Below are 20022 nucleotides of genomic sequence, written 5' to 3'. Positions count from 1 at the left end.
AACCTCACAACTGCTCACCAAGCCGATCATTGGTTGCCGATCAATTTCCGGTCACAATTCAAAGTGTTGGTTATGACCTATAAAACCCTTCATGGCATCGGACCAGAATATCTCCGGGACCGCCTTCTGCTGCACGAATCCCAGTGACCGATTAGGTCCCACAGAGTCGGCCTTCTCCAGGTCCCGCCAACTAAACAATGTTGGTTGGCAGGCTCCAGGGGAAGAGCCTTCTCTGTGGTGGCCCTGACTCTCAGGAACCAGCTCCCCCCAGAGATTAGAACTGCCCCTACCCTCCTTGCCTTTTGCAAACTCCTTAAAACCCACCTTTGTCGTCAGGCATGGGGGAACTGAGATATCTCCCCCGGGCCTATACAGTAGTCCCTCGCTATACCGCGCTTCACCTACTGCGGCTTCACTTCATCGCGGGTTTCTGAGGAAGTCGATCGGCAAATTTAAACAGCCCGTGGAACTCGATCAGCAGGTTTAAAAAATAAATAAATCTAAAATTGTAAATACTGTATTTAAATACTGTATCTAAAATAAATACTGTGTGGGAAGGGTTTATAAACGCTTAAAACAATGAAAACTTACCAAACAATTACAATATAAATACTTAAATAAGCACTATCAGTCGATAAATTCCCCATCGCGGATTTCACCTATCGCGGCCAGGTTTGGAATGTAACACCAGCGATAGGTGAGGGACTACTGTATAATTTATGTATGGTATGTTTGCAGGTATGTCTGCTTAAAAATGGGGTTTTTTTTTTACTATTTTAAATTTTAAATTGTAAATTATTAGATTTGTCAGGAACTGTTTTTATTGTGTTGTGAGCCGCCCCGAGTCTACGGAGACGGGCGGCATACAAATCTAATAAATAAATAAATAAATAAGCTAAAACCAGCTGTAATATACTAGCTTCTCTGGAAAAGAGACTTCTAAAAAAAGAAAGAGTTTGTTTCCAACTTTTATCAACCGCAAGGTGGTTCTTATATTGAATGAGAAATGACAACTTCAGTTCACCTTTCTAAGCTGAAAAATAAATACATTGCTTTTATCCCCTTCTTTCTCAATATTGTTGCATTGACAGCGTCTATAATCTTCTCACGGTCCATTAAATCACATTACTAAAGCAAAACAGAAGAATTCCTGCCCAGGAAATGATTAGTTGTTGACAGATGTAGCTTAACTCCTTAGAGCAATATTTCTCAACCTGGGCAAGCTGCAAGATGTGTGGACTACAGCTCCCAGAATTCCTCAATCAGCATAGCTGGCTGGGGAATCTTGGGACCTGAAGTCCAGACCTCTTAAAGTGACCAGTGTTGAGAAGCACTGCTATAGAGGAGCTCTTTCCCATTTTCTAATTACACAATTATAATTAATCGGCTACTGCTGAGTGTTAGTGTTCAGGGTGGCCAAGATGGAGGGCAGATAAAAACAAATTGTGTCTCTTTTGTTTGAGTTGGGTACTTTTCATATACACTGCTAAAAAAAAAATAAAGGGAACACTCAAAGAACACACCCTAGATCTGAACGAATGAAATATTCTCATTGAATACGTTCTTCTGTACAAAGTTGAATATGCTGACAACATGTGAAATTGATTGTCAGTCAGTGTTGCTTCCTCAGTGGACAGTTTGATTTCACAGAAGTTTGATTTACTTGGAGTTATATTGTGTTGTTTAAGCGGTCCCTTTATTTTTTTTGAGCAGTGTATTTGACACTCTGAACCCAAAAAGTTTCCCTTCAGTAGACTTAATTATTCTATTATAGACTTCCTTCCTTCCTTCCTTCTCTTTCTTCCTTTCTTTTCCTTTTTCCTTCCTTCCTTCTTTCCTTTTCTTTCCTTCCTTCCTTCTCCTTCCTTTCCTTTTCTCTTTTCCTCTCCCTTCCTTCCTTCCTTCTCTTTCCTTTCCTTTTCTCTTTTCCTCTCCCTTCCTTCCTTGCTTCCTTCCTTTTCCTCCTTTCTTTTCCTTTTCCCTTCCTTCTTTCCTTTTCTCCCTTCCTTCCTTCTTTCCTTTTCTTTCTTTCTTTCCTTCCTTCTCTTCTCTTTCCTTTCCTTTTCTCTTTTCCTTTCCCTTCTTTCCTTCCTTCCTTCTCTTTCCTTTCCTTTTCTCTTTTCCTCTCCCTTCTTTCCTTCCTTCCTTCCTTCTGTTTCCTCCTTTCTTTTCCTTTTCCCTTCCTTCCTTCCTTTTCCTTCCTTCCTTCCTTTCCCTTCCTTCCTTCTTTTCCTTTCCTCTTCTCCCTTCCCCTTCCCTTTCCTTTCATCTCCTCTCTCCTTTTCCTTCCCTCCTCTCCTCTCCTCCCAGCTTTGCTGGCTGGGGAATTCTGGGAGTTTTAAGTCCTCCAGGCTTAAAGCTGCCAAAGGTGGAGAGCCCTGCTTTAAAGCATTTTAACCCATAAAACCGATGCAAAACCTCCCTTCTTCCCCTGCAAGAAGTTGATATACAGGCCAGATGGTAGCTAATTCAAGCACAGTAGCCCCACAGTAGCAGCTTGAATGTCTGGTAGAGCCAGGTTCGTGCCTGCAGCGTGTGAAAAGGTTGCCCCGCTTGGCTGTACATGTCTCGATCAAAGGAATGAGAAGAACCAAGTGTTTCTCTGCCTCTCCACAGACCTTTTCCAGCGAGCGGTCCCCGAGGCTGTGAGAGAAGTGGAAAAAGAAGTAGCACAGCTCAAAGCAGGTAAGATGAGAGCTGCGTCTTCAGGAAAAGCGGTTTGGCTACAAGTTGCTCGACATTGGATGGAGGAGTCTTGGCGGCACTCCGGTTGTTTTCTCGCAGATGTTTCGCGACCCAGCTAGGTAGCATCATCAGCGCAGGGGATGGATTCTCAATCCTTAGCTTTGCACAGAGGCTGTTTCTGCTGTTTTCCTAGGCCACGCATTGCAATCAATCAACCTCTCAAACGGAGCTTTGCAAGGCTGAAAACAGCCTCTCAAATGGAGCTTTGCAAGGCTGAAAACAGCTTTTCAAACTGAGCTTTGCAAGGCTGAAATAACAACCTCTCAAATGGAGATTTGCAAGGCTGAAAACAGCCTTTCAAACTGAGCTTTGCAAGGTTGAAAACAGCCTCTCAAATGGAGCTTTGCAAGGCTGAAAACAGCCTTTCAAACTGAGCTTTGCAAGGTTGAAAACAGCCTCTCAAATGGAGCTTTGCAAAACTGAAAAAACAACCTCTCAAATGGAGCTTTGTAAGGCTGATAAAAACCACTCAAACGGAGCTTTGCAAAGCTGAAAACAACCTCTCAAACATTTCACTACACAGCTAGGTACCATCAACAGCACTCAGGATGGATTCTCATCTCTTTTTAGCTTTGCACAGAGGCCGTTTCTGTCATTTTCCTGTCCCACACACTCCCCATCAATCAATCAATCAATCAATCAATCAAGTCTTTTTTTGCGATTACAGACCAGCATAGGAAGGGTGGAATGTAAGCAAAAAGATGATTAAAAAAGGTAATCCACAAAAATTGTGGTGTTTGTTTTTGTTTTAAAAAAGGTTGTCTTATACATTTGTTACCTTTTAAAATTATTAATTGTATTCTACTTGTCCTATGCTTGGTTTATGACCGTGGATCACCAGGACCTGAGGTTTAGTCTTTCAAGATTTTGGACTTGTGCAGGAGTCCATCTTCAGGGACCTTTTCTCTCTCACATACAGAGCAAGAGAGAGAAAGGGGGAGAGAGAGAAGGAGGGAGAGAGAGAGAGAGAGAGAAATGGAGAAGGGGAGAAGAGAAAGAGAAAGGAAAAGAATGGGAAAGAAAAAGAAAGAAAGAGAGATAGAGAGAGAGAAAGAAAGACAGAAAGAAAGACAGACAGAAAGAAAGACCAACAAAAAGAAAGAAAGACAGACAGACAGACAGACAGAAAGACAGACAGACAGAAACACAGACAGACAGAAAGAAAGAAAGACAGACAGACAGAAAGACAGACAGACAGACAGACAGAAAGACAGACAGACAGAAAGAAAAAAGAAAGACAGAAAGAAAGAAAGACAGACAGACAGACAGAAAGAAAGAAAGAAAGAAAGAAAGAAAGAAAGAAAGAAAGAAAGAAAGAAAGGATGCCTCTGGCTACTTCAGCAGGTAATGAAGATCTGAGATTAGTTCAAACCTGCTAAATTCCATTCTGACTCGACTCCTTTTTCAGGTTCTCACCCGACATGTGGCTCTTAGGATAAACAAACAAACAAGTTAGATTCATCCAAACGCCAAATATTTATGGTGCTGAGGAGGAAACCAGCCAAAGTTTAGCATCTTGTGCCAATGCAAGGTGCTCCTCCTTTAACTCGGTCAGCTAAACTAAACCTCTCGTGATTTAACCCTAAGAATATCAATTGCTCCAAGGCTGGGTAGATGCTGAGAAAGACATCACACCTAGCTTGGGAGTTTTCCCCAAATAATTTGCTGGATTATGAAACCAATTAGCTGGATTATTTAGCTTTTAAAAATATATAAATCAACTTTGATTTGTGTCAAGGGAAAAGGTCTGTTTCCAGAGAACCTTTAAAAATGGTGGCAGCAAACCTGTTGGATTGCTAAATACTTTTCACCGATCCTAAAAAAACAGGGGATCCAGCGTATTTTATTTCCCATCTGCTGCGCATACAAGCTGTGGTCAAAATGTCAAATCAGAACAAACTACATCTCAACTTCTCTTCTCTCTTTTTTCAGCACCCCCTTGCATTCCACCATGTGGTAAGTCCAAAAAACTGTGTTTTATTTATTTATTTTATTTATTTATTGGATTTGTATGCCGCCCCTCTCCGTAGACTCGGGGCGGCTAACAACAATGATAAAAAACAACATGTAACAATCCAATTAATAAAACAACTAAAAACCCTTATTTATAAAACCAAACATAGACACAAACATACCATGCATAACTTGTAATGGCCCAGGGGGAAGGAATATCTCAACTCCCCCATGCCTGGCGGCATAAGTGAATCTTAAGTAGTTTACGAAAGACAGGGAGGGTGGGGGCAGTTCTAATCTCCGGGGGGAGTTGGTTCCAGAGGGCCGGGGCCGCCACAGAGAAGGCTCTTCCCCTGGGGCCCACCAAACGACATTGTTTAGTCGACGGGACCCGGAGAAGGCTGTGGGACCTTATCGGTCGCTGGGATTCGTGCGGTAGCAGGCAGTTCCGGAGGTAATCTGGTCCAATGCCATGTAGGGCTTTAAAGGTCATGACCAACACTTTGAATTGTGACCGGAAACTGATCGGCAGCCAATGCAAACCACGGAGTGTTGAAGAAACGTGGGCGAATCTTGGAAGCCCCACGACGGCTCTCGCGGCTGCATTCTGCACGATCTGAAGTTTCCGAACACTTTTCAAAGGTAGCCCCACGTAGAGAGCGTTGCAGTAATCGAACCTCGAGGTGATGAGGGCATGAATGACTGTGAGCAATGACTCCCTTCCTCAGTTGATACCACTACTATCTCCTATCCACACTTCCTCATTAACTTCTCTCTCTATTTCAGAATAACAAGAGTTTGAAAGGGACCTTGATGGTCTCCTAACCCAGGAGTAGGCAAAGTTGGCTCTTCTATGACTTGTGGACTTCAACTCCCAGAATTCCTGAGCCAATCATGCTAACTCAGGAGTTCTGGGAGTTGAGGTCCACATGTCATAGAAGTGCCAACTTTGCCTACCCTTGTTCTATCCTGTTCTGCCGGCATGTTCCAACCGCCCGTAATTACAGGGTAATTAGTCCAGGAAGACACACACCACACGATAAAAGGAAAACCCAAAAGTTTTTATGAACAGAAAAACAGAAACAGCTCCCTTTCTAAATGTCAAATGGATTTTCTGGTACACACAAGGCACAGGTTAAATGCAATCCAATTGCTCATTCAATAACTGGGAAATTGAGTCCAATTCTAAAGTCCAGAGAGTCCACACACAATCTTGAACAGCACAAAAGCCACGATCTTGACGAAACAATGAATCAGATAAATTGCCATGAGGCTAAAACACCAGGCTGCACTTTTATCTCTAGCACTAATTACAGCAGCCCCACCCAACCACAGGTGGCCTCATTTTCTCTTGTAATAATCCTTCAGTTGTTGTCTCCTATGCATCACTCTACGCATGCATGGATGTGTCATTAATTCTTGTTCAGAATCCAGGGATGAGACAGATGATTGATATCCTCCTGGGCTGACTGCCAAACTCCCCTCTTTCCTGTCACTCACGCTTCCTTGATCAGAGGAGGCTTCGTCGGCAGATTCCATCGGGAGCAAAACAAAAAATTCCTTGGGGCAGGAGCTGGGCCAGAGCTAACCACAACATATCCCAACCTCCTGCTCCAGCAGGAAACCCATTTCAGAAAGTGCTTGTCCAGTCTCTTCTTAAACTTTTCCAGTAATGAAGCATTCACAGCTCAGGAAATTTCTCCTTAGTTTTCAGTTGCTTCTCTCCTTGATTAGTTTCCATCCATTGCTTCTCATCCTGCCTGCAGGTGCTTTGGAGAATAGGTTGATTCCCCCTTCTTTGTGGCAGCCCCCGAGATATTGGAACACTGCTATCATGTAAATCCTAGTCCTTCTTTTCATTAAACTGAACATACCCAGTTCCTGCAACAGTTTTTTATATTATTATTATTATTATTATTATTATTATTATTATTATTATTATTTATTAGATTTGTATGCCACCCCTCTCCGAAGACTCGGGGCAGCTAACAACAATATAAAAAGACAATGTAAACAAATCTAATATTAAAAACAATCTTAAAAAACCCAATTTAAAGAACCACTCATACATACAATCATACCATGTATAAATTCTATAAGTCTAGGGGGAAGGGAAATTTCAATTCCCCCATGCCTGACGACAGAGGTGGGTTTTAAGGAGCTTGCAAAAGGCAAGGAGGGTGGGGGCAACTCTGATCTCTGGGGGGAGCTGGTTCCAGAGGGTCGGGGCCGCCACAGAGAAGGCTCTTCTCCTGGGTCCCGCCAAACGACATTGCTTAGTCGATGGGACCCGGAGAAGGCCATCTCTGTGGGACCTAACCGGTCGCTGGGATTCATGCGGCAGAAGGCGGTCCCGGAGATATTCTGGTCCGATGCCATGAAGGGCTTTATAGGTCATAACCAACACTTTGAATTGTGACCGGAAACTGATCGGCAACCAATGCAGACTGCGGAGTGTTGGTGTAACATGGGTATGCCTTGGGAAGCCCATGATTTTTCTGGCAGCTGCATTCTGCACGATCTGAAGTTTCCGAACACTCTTCAAAGGTAGCCCTATGTTTAACCTCCAGTCCCCTAATCATCTTTGTTGCTCTTCTCTGCATTCTTTCTACAGTCTCAACATCATTTTTACACTGTGGCGACCAAAAATGGATGCAACCGTCCAAATGTGGCCTTATTCTCAGAACCCCTCTTCATGTTCCTTGCAGGCTACCAGAAAGAAGCCCACCGCTACAAATGTTCCTCTTGTTCCATTGTGGATTGCCATCTACCCATCGATTGCCCAAGTAACAGTTCCCTTTTTTAAATATATAAAACTAGAGATTTGCTAAAGAATAGCAATAGCATTTAGACTTATATACTGCTTTATAGTGCTTTTATAGCCCTCTCTAAGCGGTTTGCAGAATCTGCATATTGCCCCCAACCAGTGTTGGGTTCCTTGTCAGTACAGGCCACACTGCGCTAGTTACACTAATACACTAGTAAATGTACACTAGAATTCTGGGAGTTGAAGTCCAGATATCTTCAAGTTGCCAAGGTTGGGAAACACTGCCTTAAGAAATGTGGCAAGAAGGGACAAAATTCACTTCATTTTTTTTAATTTGAAAAAAATGAATTTATATACAAATATAAGTAGCCAACATGAATATACACAGTTTTAAAAACAAGAGAGATAACGCTCTTTCCTTACGTGTTATCACTCATACGTTTCTAAATTGTTTGCAGATTTTCATATCGGTATCATGCCTGCTTTTTCAATTTAGCTCCATTTCTTTTATTTTTTATTATTATTATTATTATTATTATTATTATTATTATTATTATTATTACTATTACTATTATTATTATTACTATTAGTATTATTATTTAGATTTGTATGCTGCCCCTCTCCGAAAACTCATAGTAATAATAACTTACATTCATAATAAAGACTTCATTGTTAATAGCAAATAAAAAACATTCTAAATCAAACTTCACAAATGTTTCACAGCAACAAAAATGTGGGGCTCAATTGTGGCCGTTAAGCCCAGGATTGTCTGTATGTTGTGTGGAAAGTGTCTGACCTGGGTAAATGCTTTGTGTGAATGCAGCTAAAGTAAACTAGGGTTGGGAAAGCATTTGATGGCAGTAAATCACCCATCTGTATTATCTTCACGTTTCTCCCAGTTCAGGATATACACAAATTGGAAGGAGAGGCAACTTTTCTGAACTGCAAAGTCGCCTTCCAGACATCCCCAGACAGGACCTTCCGCTGGAAATTTGTCAAAGATGTAAGTAACTCTTTGTGTGGATTGAGATTGGATGTGAAGCTGTAAGATTCAGTAGGAGATAAAGTTCTTTAGATCTTTTGCTCAATGGTCTTCTAGATCAGTGTTTTTCAACCAGTGTGCGATGGCACACTAGTGTGCCGCGAGACATGGTCAGGTGTGCCGCGAAGCTCAGAGAGAGAAAGAAAACAAGAGAGAGAAAAAGAAAGAAAGAGAGAGAAAAAGAAAGAAAGAGAGAGAAAGAGAGAGAGAGAGAAAAAACAAGAGAGAAAGAAAGACAGAGAAAGAAAGCAAGAGAGAGAGAGAGAAAACAAGAGAGAGAGAAAGCAAGAGAGAGAGAAAAAGAGGAAAGAAGGAAGAGAGAAAGAAAGAGGGATGGAGAGAGAGAGAGAAAAAGAGGAAGGGAGAGAAAGAGGGAGGGAGAAATAAAGCGAAAGGAAGAGAGAATTTTTTGTCCAAACTTTTTTTAGCCCCCCCCCCCCAATGTGCCCCATGGTTTTGTAAATGTAAAAAATGTGCCGCGGCTCACAAAAGGTTGAAAATCACTGTTCTAGATCGTAAAACATATTTATTATCTTCTATCAAACAAAAATAAAACACAAAACAGAAAGAGAAAAACAAATATCCAACATTAAAAATGAAAAGAAAAAAAAATAAAAGAGAGAGAGAAAGTTTTTGAAGTTTTATAGAATGTTTTCTTAAGGGAAGAGAGATGAGAGCCTCCACTGAATGATTAACAGAAAAAATATATGTTTTATGATAAGCATTGTTTTAGTGTTTGCCATTATGTATTGTTTTTATTTTATGTTGGAGAAAAATAAAAAAAATTATACTGGAAAAAAAAGAAGAGAGAAAAAAAGTAAAAAACCCAATAACAATAACCCCCCCCAAAAAATCTACCCCAGCTGGATGATCAAAAAGTAGTTTTTAAAAAACGAATGTGTTCTCCTCTTCTTATATCAGAGATTCCCAAACTTGGCAACTAAATGAACTAAATTTAAGGGAAATACAATTCCCCTCAAATTTGTGTGTGCCAAGGAATGGTAAACTACAGTACAGTGATACCTTGCCTTACAAACTTAATTGGTTCCGGGACGAGGTTCTTAAGGTGAAAGGTTTGTAAGATGAAACAATGTTTTCCATAGGAATCAATGGAAAAGCGATTAACGCGTGCAAGCCCAAAATTCAACCCTTTTGCCAGCTGAAGCGCCCATTTTTGCGCTGCTGGGATTCCCCTGAGGCTCCCCTCCATGGGAAACCCCACCTCTGGATTTCTGTGTTTTTGCGATGCTGCAGGGGAATCCCAGCATTGCAAAAACGAGCGCTTCGCTGGCAAAAGAAGTCCGAAGGTGGGGTTTCCCATGGAGGGGAGCCTCAGGGGAATCCCAACAGCGCAAAAACGGGTGCTTCACTGGCAACGGAAGTCCGGAAGTGGGGCATCCCAGCGGCAGCGGTGGGTTTGTAAGGTGAAAATAGTTTGTAAGAAGAGGCAAAAAAATCTTAAACCCCGGGTTTGTATCTCAAAAAGTTTGTATGATGAGGCATTTGTAAGACGAGGTATCACTGTATTTGTATTTTGTAAAACTTTATAATCCTTTGTAAACTATTTGAGAAGCTGTTGTAATGGATAGAAGAGAATACTAGCAGCTCAGGGTTCAACTCTTGGCTACTTTGGGCTCTCTGACCTTGGAGGTTTCCTTTCAGATGTTTCATTACCGAACTAGGTATCCTATGCACACTGACGATGTTGCCTAGTTTGGTAACGAAACGTTTGCAAGAAGGACCCCAAAGCAGCTAGCAAGTATAACCTTCCAGGACCTGATTCTCCACCTCAATCCACAGCTCAGAACAGAGGAACTCTATCTCTTCCATGACCTTAATTTCGGAGTCAACCCTTCCCTCCTCATTCGACCTACCCTTGCATCCCATCATGGGACCTTTGCCTGCGAGCTTGAAGAGGACAGCGACGTGGTGATCAGGAAGTATTTTTATGTCAATGGTGAGAGGCCAAATATTTCCTGCGGTACACACTAAATGCTTCAAACCAGGGGTGCCATATTTTAATAGGGAAGCTAATTGTTTATTTGTCGTTTCAGTGTTAAGCATAGTTCCCTCTAAGCTGAGCAGTGAGCAATCGCTCACTTGAAAATCATCATCAACTCAGAGTTTTCCAAACCTGCCCAGAAGCCGAGAGGGAAAGAGTGAGAGGGAAGGAGAGAGAGAGGAAGAGAGGAAGAGAGAGAAACAGATAGAAAAAAGAGAGGAAGGAAAAGAGAAAGAAAAAGAATGGGAGTAGGGAAGAGAGAAAGAAAATCAAAATCTAGTTTGAAACTAGCTCAACTATTTAAGTGGCATTTTGATATTGATAGAGTTGCCCTATTATGAGCTCACTGTTATAGACACACAGTACAGTATTTTATATTGAAATTCTCTGAGGCAAAACAGGGTGGGTTTTTTATTTATTTATTTGTTTATTTGTTTATTTGTTTATTTATTTACTTACTTACTTATTTATTTACTTATTTATTTATTTATTTATTTATTTATTTATTTATTTATTTATTTATTTATTTATTTATTTATTTATTTATTTATTTATTATTTCTGTGCTGCCCAGTCCCGAAGGGACTACCGCTCAGACGCTATACTTTTCCGCCCACCCCCCCAAAAAATTAGAGGGAACACTGGTGTTAAGGCGCCAAACTCAACTTCTGGGCAGATTATTCCCAACCTTTCCTCTCCATGCGTTTATTCTTAGGCTCCAAGGTGTAGCAGTGGTTAGAGTACAGTACTGCAGGCTCAGTAAAGGGCCGCAAAAATTTTTACTACCATACTGTGGGCGTGGCTTATTTTGTGGGTGTGGCTCGCTGGCCATGTGACCATGTGGGAGTGGCTTGATGATCGTGTGACCAGGGGTGGCTTAAAGGTCATGTGACTGGCTTAAAGGTGGCCAACTTGACATCACTCATGTCAAGGGTTTGGGTTAGGGTGCCTGGCCTCTCCTCGCCTCAAAGAGATACAATTTCCCCATCTATTTACTATTACGGAACATCCAAAATATACTATTTAATTCTATGTATATATATATATGCCCTATGTGTATATGCCCTATGCCCTATATTACTAATAATTTATTAGATTTGTATGTCGCCCCGAGTCTTCGGAGAGGGGCGGCATATGAATCTAATAAATTATTATTATTATTATTATTATTATTATTATTATTATTATTATATTATTATATTATATATTATTATTACACAGAGGCACCCAAAAATATACATTATCTACTATATAAACTGTATGTATATACACAGAGAGAGAGAGAGAGAGCTCTTCTAAAATTATACACATTCAATCTCATTTAATGTGATAGGAAAAACATACCCAGAGGTCAGAAGGGAAAAAAAGAAAAAAAATTAAAAACAATTTCTACCGGTTCTGCATACCTGACCATACTGGTAGGCAGTGATGGGCTACCCAAATTTTTACTACCACACTGTGGGCGTGGCTTATGCATTTTCTTTCAACATCTTTCAGTGCAAATTGGGTGCTCTGGGGTGGAGCTCCATTTTCGCTACCCCACTGTGTTGTCCCCCCAGCCCCCTGTCCGGGCAGTAGCCCACCCCTGCCCGTAGGAGCCCATCACTGTGCAGTCTACTTCAAGTAACTGCTCAATGTAGTGTAGCAGTTCAAATCTCACCACCGGCTCCAGGTTGACTCAGCCTTCCATTCTTCCGAGGTGGGTAAAAAATGAGGACCCAGATTGTTGGGGGCAATATGCTGACTCTGGAAACCTCTTTTTTTAAATAGGAAAACCTGTTTTTAATAGGAAAGTGAACACAAGGACAAGGGTACACAATCTGAAGTTAGTTGGGGGAAAGATCAAAGGCAACATGAGAAAATATTATTTTACTGAAAGAGTAGTAGATCCTTGGAACAAACTTCCAGCAGACGTGGTTGGTAAATCCACAGTAACTGAATTTAAACATGCCTGGGATAAACATATATCCATTATAAGATAAAATACAGGAAATAGTATAAGGGCAGACTAGATGGACCATGAGGTCTTTTTCTACCGTCAGTCTTCTATGTTTCTATGTTTCTCTTAGAGAGGGCGGTAAAAGGACTATGGCAGTGATAGTGAACCTTTTATTTATTAAAAGGTCCCACAGAGTTGGTCTTCTCCTGGTCCCGTCGACTAAACAATGTCGTCCTGCGGGACCCAGGGGAAGAGCCTTCTCTGTGGCGGTCCCGACCCTCTGGAATCAGCTCCCTCCAGAGATTAGAACTGCCCCTACCCTCCTTGCCTTTCGTAAACTCCTTAAAACCCACCTCTGTCATCAAGCGTGGGGGAACTGAGACATCTCCCCCTGCCTATGTAGTTTTAGTGCATGATATGACTGTATGTATGTTTTTTATATTGGGGTTCTTTGCTTTTAGATTTTTAAATGTACAAGTGTTATTTTAGATTTTGAATTATTAGATTTGTCAACGTATATTGTTTTTGTCACTGCTGTGAGCCGCCCCGAGTCTGCGGAGAGGGGCAGCATACAAATTAAGATTTCTTCTCCCCCTAGGCCTATACAATTGTATGCATGGTATGTTTGTATGTATGTTTGGTTTTGTATATTAAGGGGCTTTTAATTCGCTTTTAGTATTGGATTATTATTGTACAGTATACTGTTTATGATTGCTGTTAGCCGCCCCGAGTTTTCGGAGAGGGGCGGCAAATAAATAAATAAATAAACAAACAAACAAACAAACATACATAAATATAAATATAAATATAAATATAAATATAAATATAAATATAAATATAAATATAAATATAAATATAAATATAAATATAAATATAAATATAAATATAAATATAAATATAAATATAAATATAAATATAAATATAAATATAAATATAAATATAAATATAAATATAAATATAAATAAAAATAAAATAAAATAAATAATAATAATAATAATAATAATAATAATAATAATAATAATAATAATAATAATAAAATAAAAATAAAAATAAAAATAAAAATAAAAATAAAAATAAAAATAAAAATAAAAATAATATTGAAGCAAAAATATTGCCGAAATCTCACGCGCCCTTGTGTCCCCCTCTCACTGGAACTTTGAGGGATACCTTGACTTTGAACGTAAATTGGAACTTTGAGGGATGCCTTGACTTGGACCGTGATTTAAATTTGGGTGTTGCCTGGAACTTTGACACCTGTCTCGTCTCCTGCAGTGACAGAAAAGAGGCTCGAAAAAGAGAAAAAGCTGCAAGAAATGTTTAAAGCCATCCTGAACTCCCCACCGGAGTCCTTGCAGGAAGCCGTGGTAGTGAACAAGTTCCCGTCTCTTCAAGAACTGCTGTCCCAGCCTGACTATCTCAGGAAAAAAGGCGTCATTGGACTTATCCTTGGAATAACTGGGATATCCCTGCTTGTTACTTTAGCAGTTCTGTAAGTATTCTGCAGAGACAATGTAGGTGGCTGCTAAGACATCGTGGTAAAATAGATTTTAAAAACAAACATCTGGCTTTGCAACTGAGAAGTGAATTGAATGACATTTGACTGAAATGATAGGGATACCCGCTTGGGCAGAGGGTTGGACTAGATGACCTCCAAGGTCCCTTCCACCACGGCTCCGTCACAAGTGGTCCTCCACTTACAGCCACAACTGAGTTCCAAAATTTCTGTTCTTAAGGGAAACATTTATTAAGTGTGTTCTGTCCAATTTCCCAACCTTTCATGCCACAGTTCTTTTGTTTATATTTTTATTCATTCATTCAATTTTTATGGTGCCCACTCCCTAGGGCAGTGATAGAAACATAGAAACATAGAAGTCTGACGGCAGAAAAAGACCTCATGATCCATCTAGTCTGCCCTTATACTATTTTCTGTATTTTATCTTACAATGGATATATGTTTATCCCAGGCATGTTTAAATTCAGTTACTGTGGATTTATCCACCACGTCTGCTGGAAGTTTGTTCTACTCTTTCAGTAAAATAATATTTTCTCATGTTGCTTTTGATCTTTCCCCCAACTAATGTCAGATTGTGTCCCCTTGTTCTTGAGTTCACTTTCCTATTAAAACACTTCCCTCCTGAACCTTATTTAACCCTTTAACATATTAAATGTTTCAATCATGTCCCCCCTCAAGTGAAAATGCAGCAATTGATAAGTTAGTAACTTGGTGGTTAAGCAAATTTGGTTTCTGCTTGTCAGGAGGTCACAAAAGAGGATCGCATGATCTTGCTACATAGCAATGGTCACAAGCATAGTTCCCTCTAAGCTGAGCAGTGAGCAATCGCTCACTTAAAAATCATCATCAACTCAGAGTTTTCCAAACCTGCCCAGAAGCCGAGAGGGAAGGAGAGAGAGAAACAGATAGAAAAAAGAGAGGAAGGAAAAGAGAAAGAAAAAGAATGGGAGTAAGGAAGAGAGAAAGAAAATCAAAATCTAGTTTGAAACTAGCTCAACTATTTAAGTGGCATTTTGATATTGATAGAGTTGCCCTATTATGAGCTCACTGTTATAGACACACAGTGCAGTATTTTATTTTGAAATTCTCTGAGGCAAAACAGGGTGGGTTTTTCATTTATTTGCTTGTTTGTTTGTTTGCTTGCTTGCTTGCTTGCTTGCTTATTTATTTATTTATTTATTTATTTATTTATTTATTTATTTATTTATTTATTTACTTACTTACTTACTTACTTACTTACTTACTTACTTACTTACTTACTTACTTATTTATTTACTTATTTATTATTTCTGTGCCGCCCAGTCCCAAAGAGACTGCCGCTCAGACACTATACTTTTCCGCCCACCCCCCAAAAAAATTAGAGGGAACACTGGTCACAAGTATGGACCAGCGGCCACGCATCTGGACTTTGATCGCACGATCAGGGTGGGGGTGGGGGCTACAAAGGTTCTCAGCAACAATGACAAATGGTCATTAAGTCACTTTTCCCAGGGCCGTCGTAACTTTAAAACGATCACTACACGGACGGTTGTAAGTCGAGGATTACCTGTATTCTGTTAAAATGAGGCTGACCATTGGGCCAGACATTTTATCTTAGCCCCAGGAAGCAAGCAATGGCAAGCCACTTCCAAAATCTTGCCAAGAAAGCTGGAAGAAAACTTGTCTGGGCAAACACAACTCAACAAAAACAATATTTGTTGGAATCCTTCTGGCTGCCATAGTTAAATTGCCCGGGGCAGTCTTACTTGTGTTGCCAAAAAGTCTCTTGACCCAGTTATCTCAGAGCTGATCAGAAAAGGGTGCCTTTAAAAAAAAAAAACCTTACTCAGGAAATCAGCATAATTCGACACTTCAAATTACTAGAAAAGATTGATTAAGGAGCTGCTGATATAGTTCTACAGAGGAATCACTGAGTCTGTCATCTACACCAGTGTTTTTCAACCAGTGTGCCGTGGCACACTAGTGTGCCGCGAGACATGGTGAGGTGTGCCGCGAAGCTCAGAGAGAAAGAAAGAGAGAGAGAAAGAAAAAAGCAAGAGACAGAGAAAACGAGAAAGAAAGAGAGAGAGCAAGAGAGAGAAAGAAAGAAAGCAAGAGAGAGAGGGAAAGAGAGAGAGAGAAAGACATAGAGGGAGGTAGGGAGGGAGAGAGAGAGAAAGAGAGCAAAAAAGGGGAAGGAAGGAAGAGAAAGAAAGAGAGATGGAGAGAGAAAGAAAGAGGAAGGAAGGGAGAGAAAGAGGGAAGGAGAAAGAAATAGAGTGAAGGGGAGGAAAAGAGAGAGAGAGAGATTTTTTTTGTCCAAACTTTTTGTAGTGCCCCCCCCCCCCCCCGCTCAATGTGCCCCAGGGTTTTGTAAATGTAAAAAATGTGCCGCGGCTCAAAAAAGGTTGAAAATCACTGATCTACACCTCTATAACTGTCTGGTTTGGTTCTGCAACCCAACAAGACCGACACAGACTTCAGAGGAGAATCAGAACTGCAGAAAAAACAATTGCTGCCAATCTGCCTTCCATTGAGGACCTGTATACTGCACGAGTCAAAAAGAGGGCGGGGAAAATATTTACTGACCCCTCGCATCCTGGACATAAACTGTTCCAACTCCTACCCTCAAAACGTCGCTATAGAGCACCGCACACCAAGACAACTAGACACAAGAACAGCTTTTTCCCAAAAGCCATTACTCTGCTAAAGAAACAATTCCCTCAATACTGTCAAACTATTTACTAAGTCTGCACTACTATTACTACTAGTTTTTTCTCATCATTCCTATCACCCATCTCCTCCAATTTATGACTGTATGACTGTAACTTGTTGTTTGTATTCTTAAGATTTTTATTAATATTGATTGTTTCCTGATTGCTTATTTGACAAATGTATCTTTTTCTTTTAAGTACCAAAGACAAATTCTTTGTGTTTCCAGTCACACTTGGCCAATAAATTATTCTATTCTATTCTATTCTATTCCATTCCATTCCCTTGTATTCTATTCTACTCTACTCTATTCTATTTTATTCTCCTGTTCTGTTCTGTTCTACTCTAGTCTAGTCTATTTTATTCTATTATATTCTCATGTTCTGTTCTGCTCTGTTCTACTCTACTCAGCTCTTTACAAGAATCGGTGCTTTTAACTATCAAGGGATATTAGCGGGAGATAAGAAAGGCATTCAAAATGGGCTGGATTAAATCCGGATTCAGAGCCTCTCTAAAGCGCCCATCGTGCGTTTTTTTCAATGCCCCCTCCCCTCTTTCTCGCCTGCACCGCTGCCTCCGCTCGCACGACCAGCCTGTTTTGCAATACAATGCCCCCCAAAAAGAGGAACTCCAGAGGGCATCGACTCCATCCGCTTCAGGAAAACCACCCGCCCCTTTTTGCAAATCTTCACGATTGCCCAATTATGCATGCCACAAAGCCGGATTAACCTTTTAATGCACGCCGCAAAAGGCTTCCCGCTTGGCTTCCTCCCACCCCCCGCCGCCTTTAGTGATGTAAAACTATCTAAAGTAGTAAGTAGACCGTCGGTCACCTGCCTAGCCAGCCCCGCTGCGTTGCTATCTCGGTTTTGTTCTTAATTCGGATTCGTTTCCCTTTCTCCCAGGAGGCTGTATCGCTGGGCGACGGACATCAAGCCGTGAACCGGCGCGAAGAGCCTGCCGTCTTTTCCAGGGGATTGGAAACCCCCCCCCCCGCATCCACCCACCCGTGGAGTGGAGGGGCTGCCACGCGGAGATCCCCATTAAAAATGGCAAAGATCACCTGGCCAGAGACGCGGAGTCTTGCAATACTTTTGAGCCCGAGGATAGGAAGTTGGGAGGCGTTCGGTTTCCTTTTAAATCTTATTTTCCCTTCCCTTCTTTCATTTCTCCTTCCATTCTTTTTCTTCCCCTCTCCTTCCCTCCTTCCTTCCCTTCCTTCCACCGTTTCCTTCCCTCTCTTTCTCTCTTTCCTTCCCCTCTCCTTCCCTCCCACCTTTTCCTGCCTTCCTATTTATTTCCTTCCCTCCCTTTCTCTCTTCCCTTCTCTCTCTTTCCTTCCCACCCTTTCCTTCCTTTCTTCCCATTTATTTCCTTCCCTCCCTTTCTCTCTTCCTTTCCCTTCCCTTCCCCTCTCCTACCCTCCCACCCCTTCCTTCTTTCCTTCCTTCCTTCCTTTCCATTTATTTCCTTCCTTCACTTTCTCTTTCCTTCCCTTCCCCTCCCTCCTTCCTTTCTTTTTCTTTCCTTCCCTCCCTTTCCCTCTCTCTCCTCCCTCCTTTCCATTCCCCTCCCCTCCTAGCAAGTTCAAAGCTGCTTGCTTAGGGGTGGATAGATTCAGAGAACCTTTGTCATATGGAAAAGCTAGCATGATACTACCCTATACACATATAAAGAATAGAATAGAATTTTATGGCCAAGTGTGATTGGGCACACAAAGAATTTGTCTTTGGTGCATGTGCTCTCAGTGTACATAAAGAAGGGGGGACATGATCGAAACATTTAAATATATTAAAGGGTTAAATAAGGTTTAGGAGGGAAGTGTTTCTAATAGGAAAGTGAACACAAGAACAAGGGGACACAATCTGAAGTTAGTTGGGGGAAAGATCAGAAGCAACATGAGAAAATATTATTTTACTGAAAGAGTAGTAGATCCTTGGAACAAACTTCCAGCAGACGTGGTAGATAAATCCACAGTAACTGAATTTAAACATGCCTGGGATAAACATATATCCATCCTAAGATAAAATACAGAAAATAGTATAAGGGCAGACTAGATGGACCATGAGGTCTTTTTCTGCCGTCAGACTTCTATGTTTCTATGTTTCTAAGAAAGGATAAATTTGCCAAAAATCATAAGGTGCAACACTCAATGATAGTCCTAGGGTACAAATAAGCGATCCAGTCATATTGAGAACCAGTCAATATAAATTGTAAGGATACAAGCATGAGCCTCACTTAAAATAAAAATTGGCACCGTTAAAAACATTGGATTGGGTTGCTCTGGCAGTTATTACTGGTGGTTCTCAACTTACAACAGTCCAATTAGTGACTGTTCAAAGTACTGACAAAAGTGACTTATGAGCATTTTTTCCACACTTAACAACCACTGGAGCATCCCAGGGTCATGCCACCAAAATCTACCCAAATCAGCATGGCTTTACTGAAGGCAAATCATGTCAGACTAATCTCATTGATTTCTTTGACTATGTCACAAAGGTGTTGGATGAAGGTGGTGCCGTGGATATTGCCTACCTGGACTTCAGCAAAGCCTTTGATATGGTTCCACATAAAGAGCTGATAGATAAATTAGTGAAGATTGGACTTAATCCCTGGATAGTTCAATGGATTTGCAGCTGGCTGAAGCATAGACATCAGAGAGTTATTGTTAATGGCGAGTATTCTGAGCAGAGTCAGGTTACAAGCGGTGTGCCACAAGGGTCTGTTCTGGGTCCTATTCTTTTTAATATGTTTGTGAGTGACATAGGGGAAGGTTTGGTAGGGAAAGTTTGCCTATTTGCCGATGACTCTAAACTTTAGAGTCTAAAGTGTGCAATAGGGTTGATATTCCTGGAGGGGTCTGTAATATGGTAAATGATTTAGCTTTACTAGATAAATGGTCAAAACAATGGAAACTGCAGTTTAATGTTTCCAAATGTAAAATAATGCACTTGGGGAAAAGGAATCCTCAGTCTGAGTATTGTATTGGCAGTTCTGTGTTAGCAAATACTTCAAAAGAAAAGGATTTAGGGGTAATGATTTCTGACAGTCTCAAAATGGGTGAACAGTGCAGTCAGGCGGTAGGGAAAGCAAGTAGGATGCTTGGCTGCATAGCTAGAGGTATAACAAGCAGGAAGAGGGAGATTATGATCCCGCTATATAGAATGCTGGTGAGACCACATTTGGAATACTGTGTTCAGTTCTGGAGACCTCACCTACAAAAAGATGTTGACAAAATTAAAGGGGTCCAAAGACGGGCTACAAGAATGGTGGAAGGTCTTAAGCATAAAACGTATCAGGAAAGACTTAATGAACTCAATCTGTATAGTCTGGAGGACAGAAGGAAAAGGGGGGACATGATCGAAACATTT

At 40.9% G+C, this 20022-nt stretch overlaps 1 protein-coding gene across 1 annotated transcript; it reads left to right on the top strand.

Annotated features, from left to right (window-relative positions):
• The first annotated feature begins 2416 nt into the window (after positions 1-2416).
• Positions 2417-18351, top strand: SPACA6 (sperm acrosome associated 6). Its single transcript, XM_070764164.1, has 7 exons — positions 2417-2685; positions 4678-4701; positions 7407-7484; positions 8365-8468; positions 10308-10464; positions 13720-13936; positions 17557-18351. Exons 1-7 carry the CDS (start codon positions 2502-2504, stop codon positions 17591-17593), a joined length of 801 nt encoding a protein of 266 aa, XP_070620265.1. The 5' UTR covers positions 2417-2501; the 3' UTR covers positions 17594-18351.
• The last annotated feature ends 1671 nt before the right edge of the window (positions 18352-20022 follow it).

This window comes from Erythrolamprus reginae, chromosome 11 (genome assembly GCF_031021105.1).
Source record: "Erythrolamprus reginae isolate rEryReg1 chromosome 11, rEryReg1.hap1, whole genome shotgun sequence".
Lineage (NCBI taxonomy): Eukaryota > Metazoa > Chordata > Lepidosauria > Squamata > Dipsadidae > Erythrolamprus > Erythrolamprus reginae.
This window is presented reverse-complemented; position numbering and strand designations above follow the sequence as displayed.

Bases quoted from the DNA above. Each gene is read 5' to 3' on its own strand.
- SPACA6 (XM_070764164.1), top strand. From the start codon at position 2,502: ATGTCTGGTAGAGCCAGGTTCGTGCCTGCAGCGTGTGAAAAGGTTGCC. The intron at 7,485-8,364 runs GTAACAGTTCCC...CGTTTCTCCCAG, and splicing joins TCTACCCATCGATTGCCCAA to TTCAGGATATACACAAATTG. The intron at 8,469-10,307 runs GTAAGTAACTCT...CTCAATCCACAG, and splicing joins GCTGGAAATTTGTCAAAGAT to CTCAGAACAGAGGAACTCTA.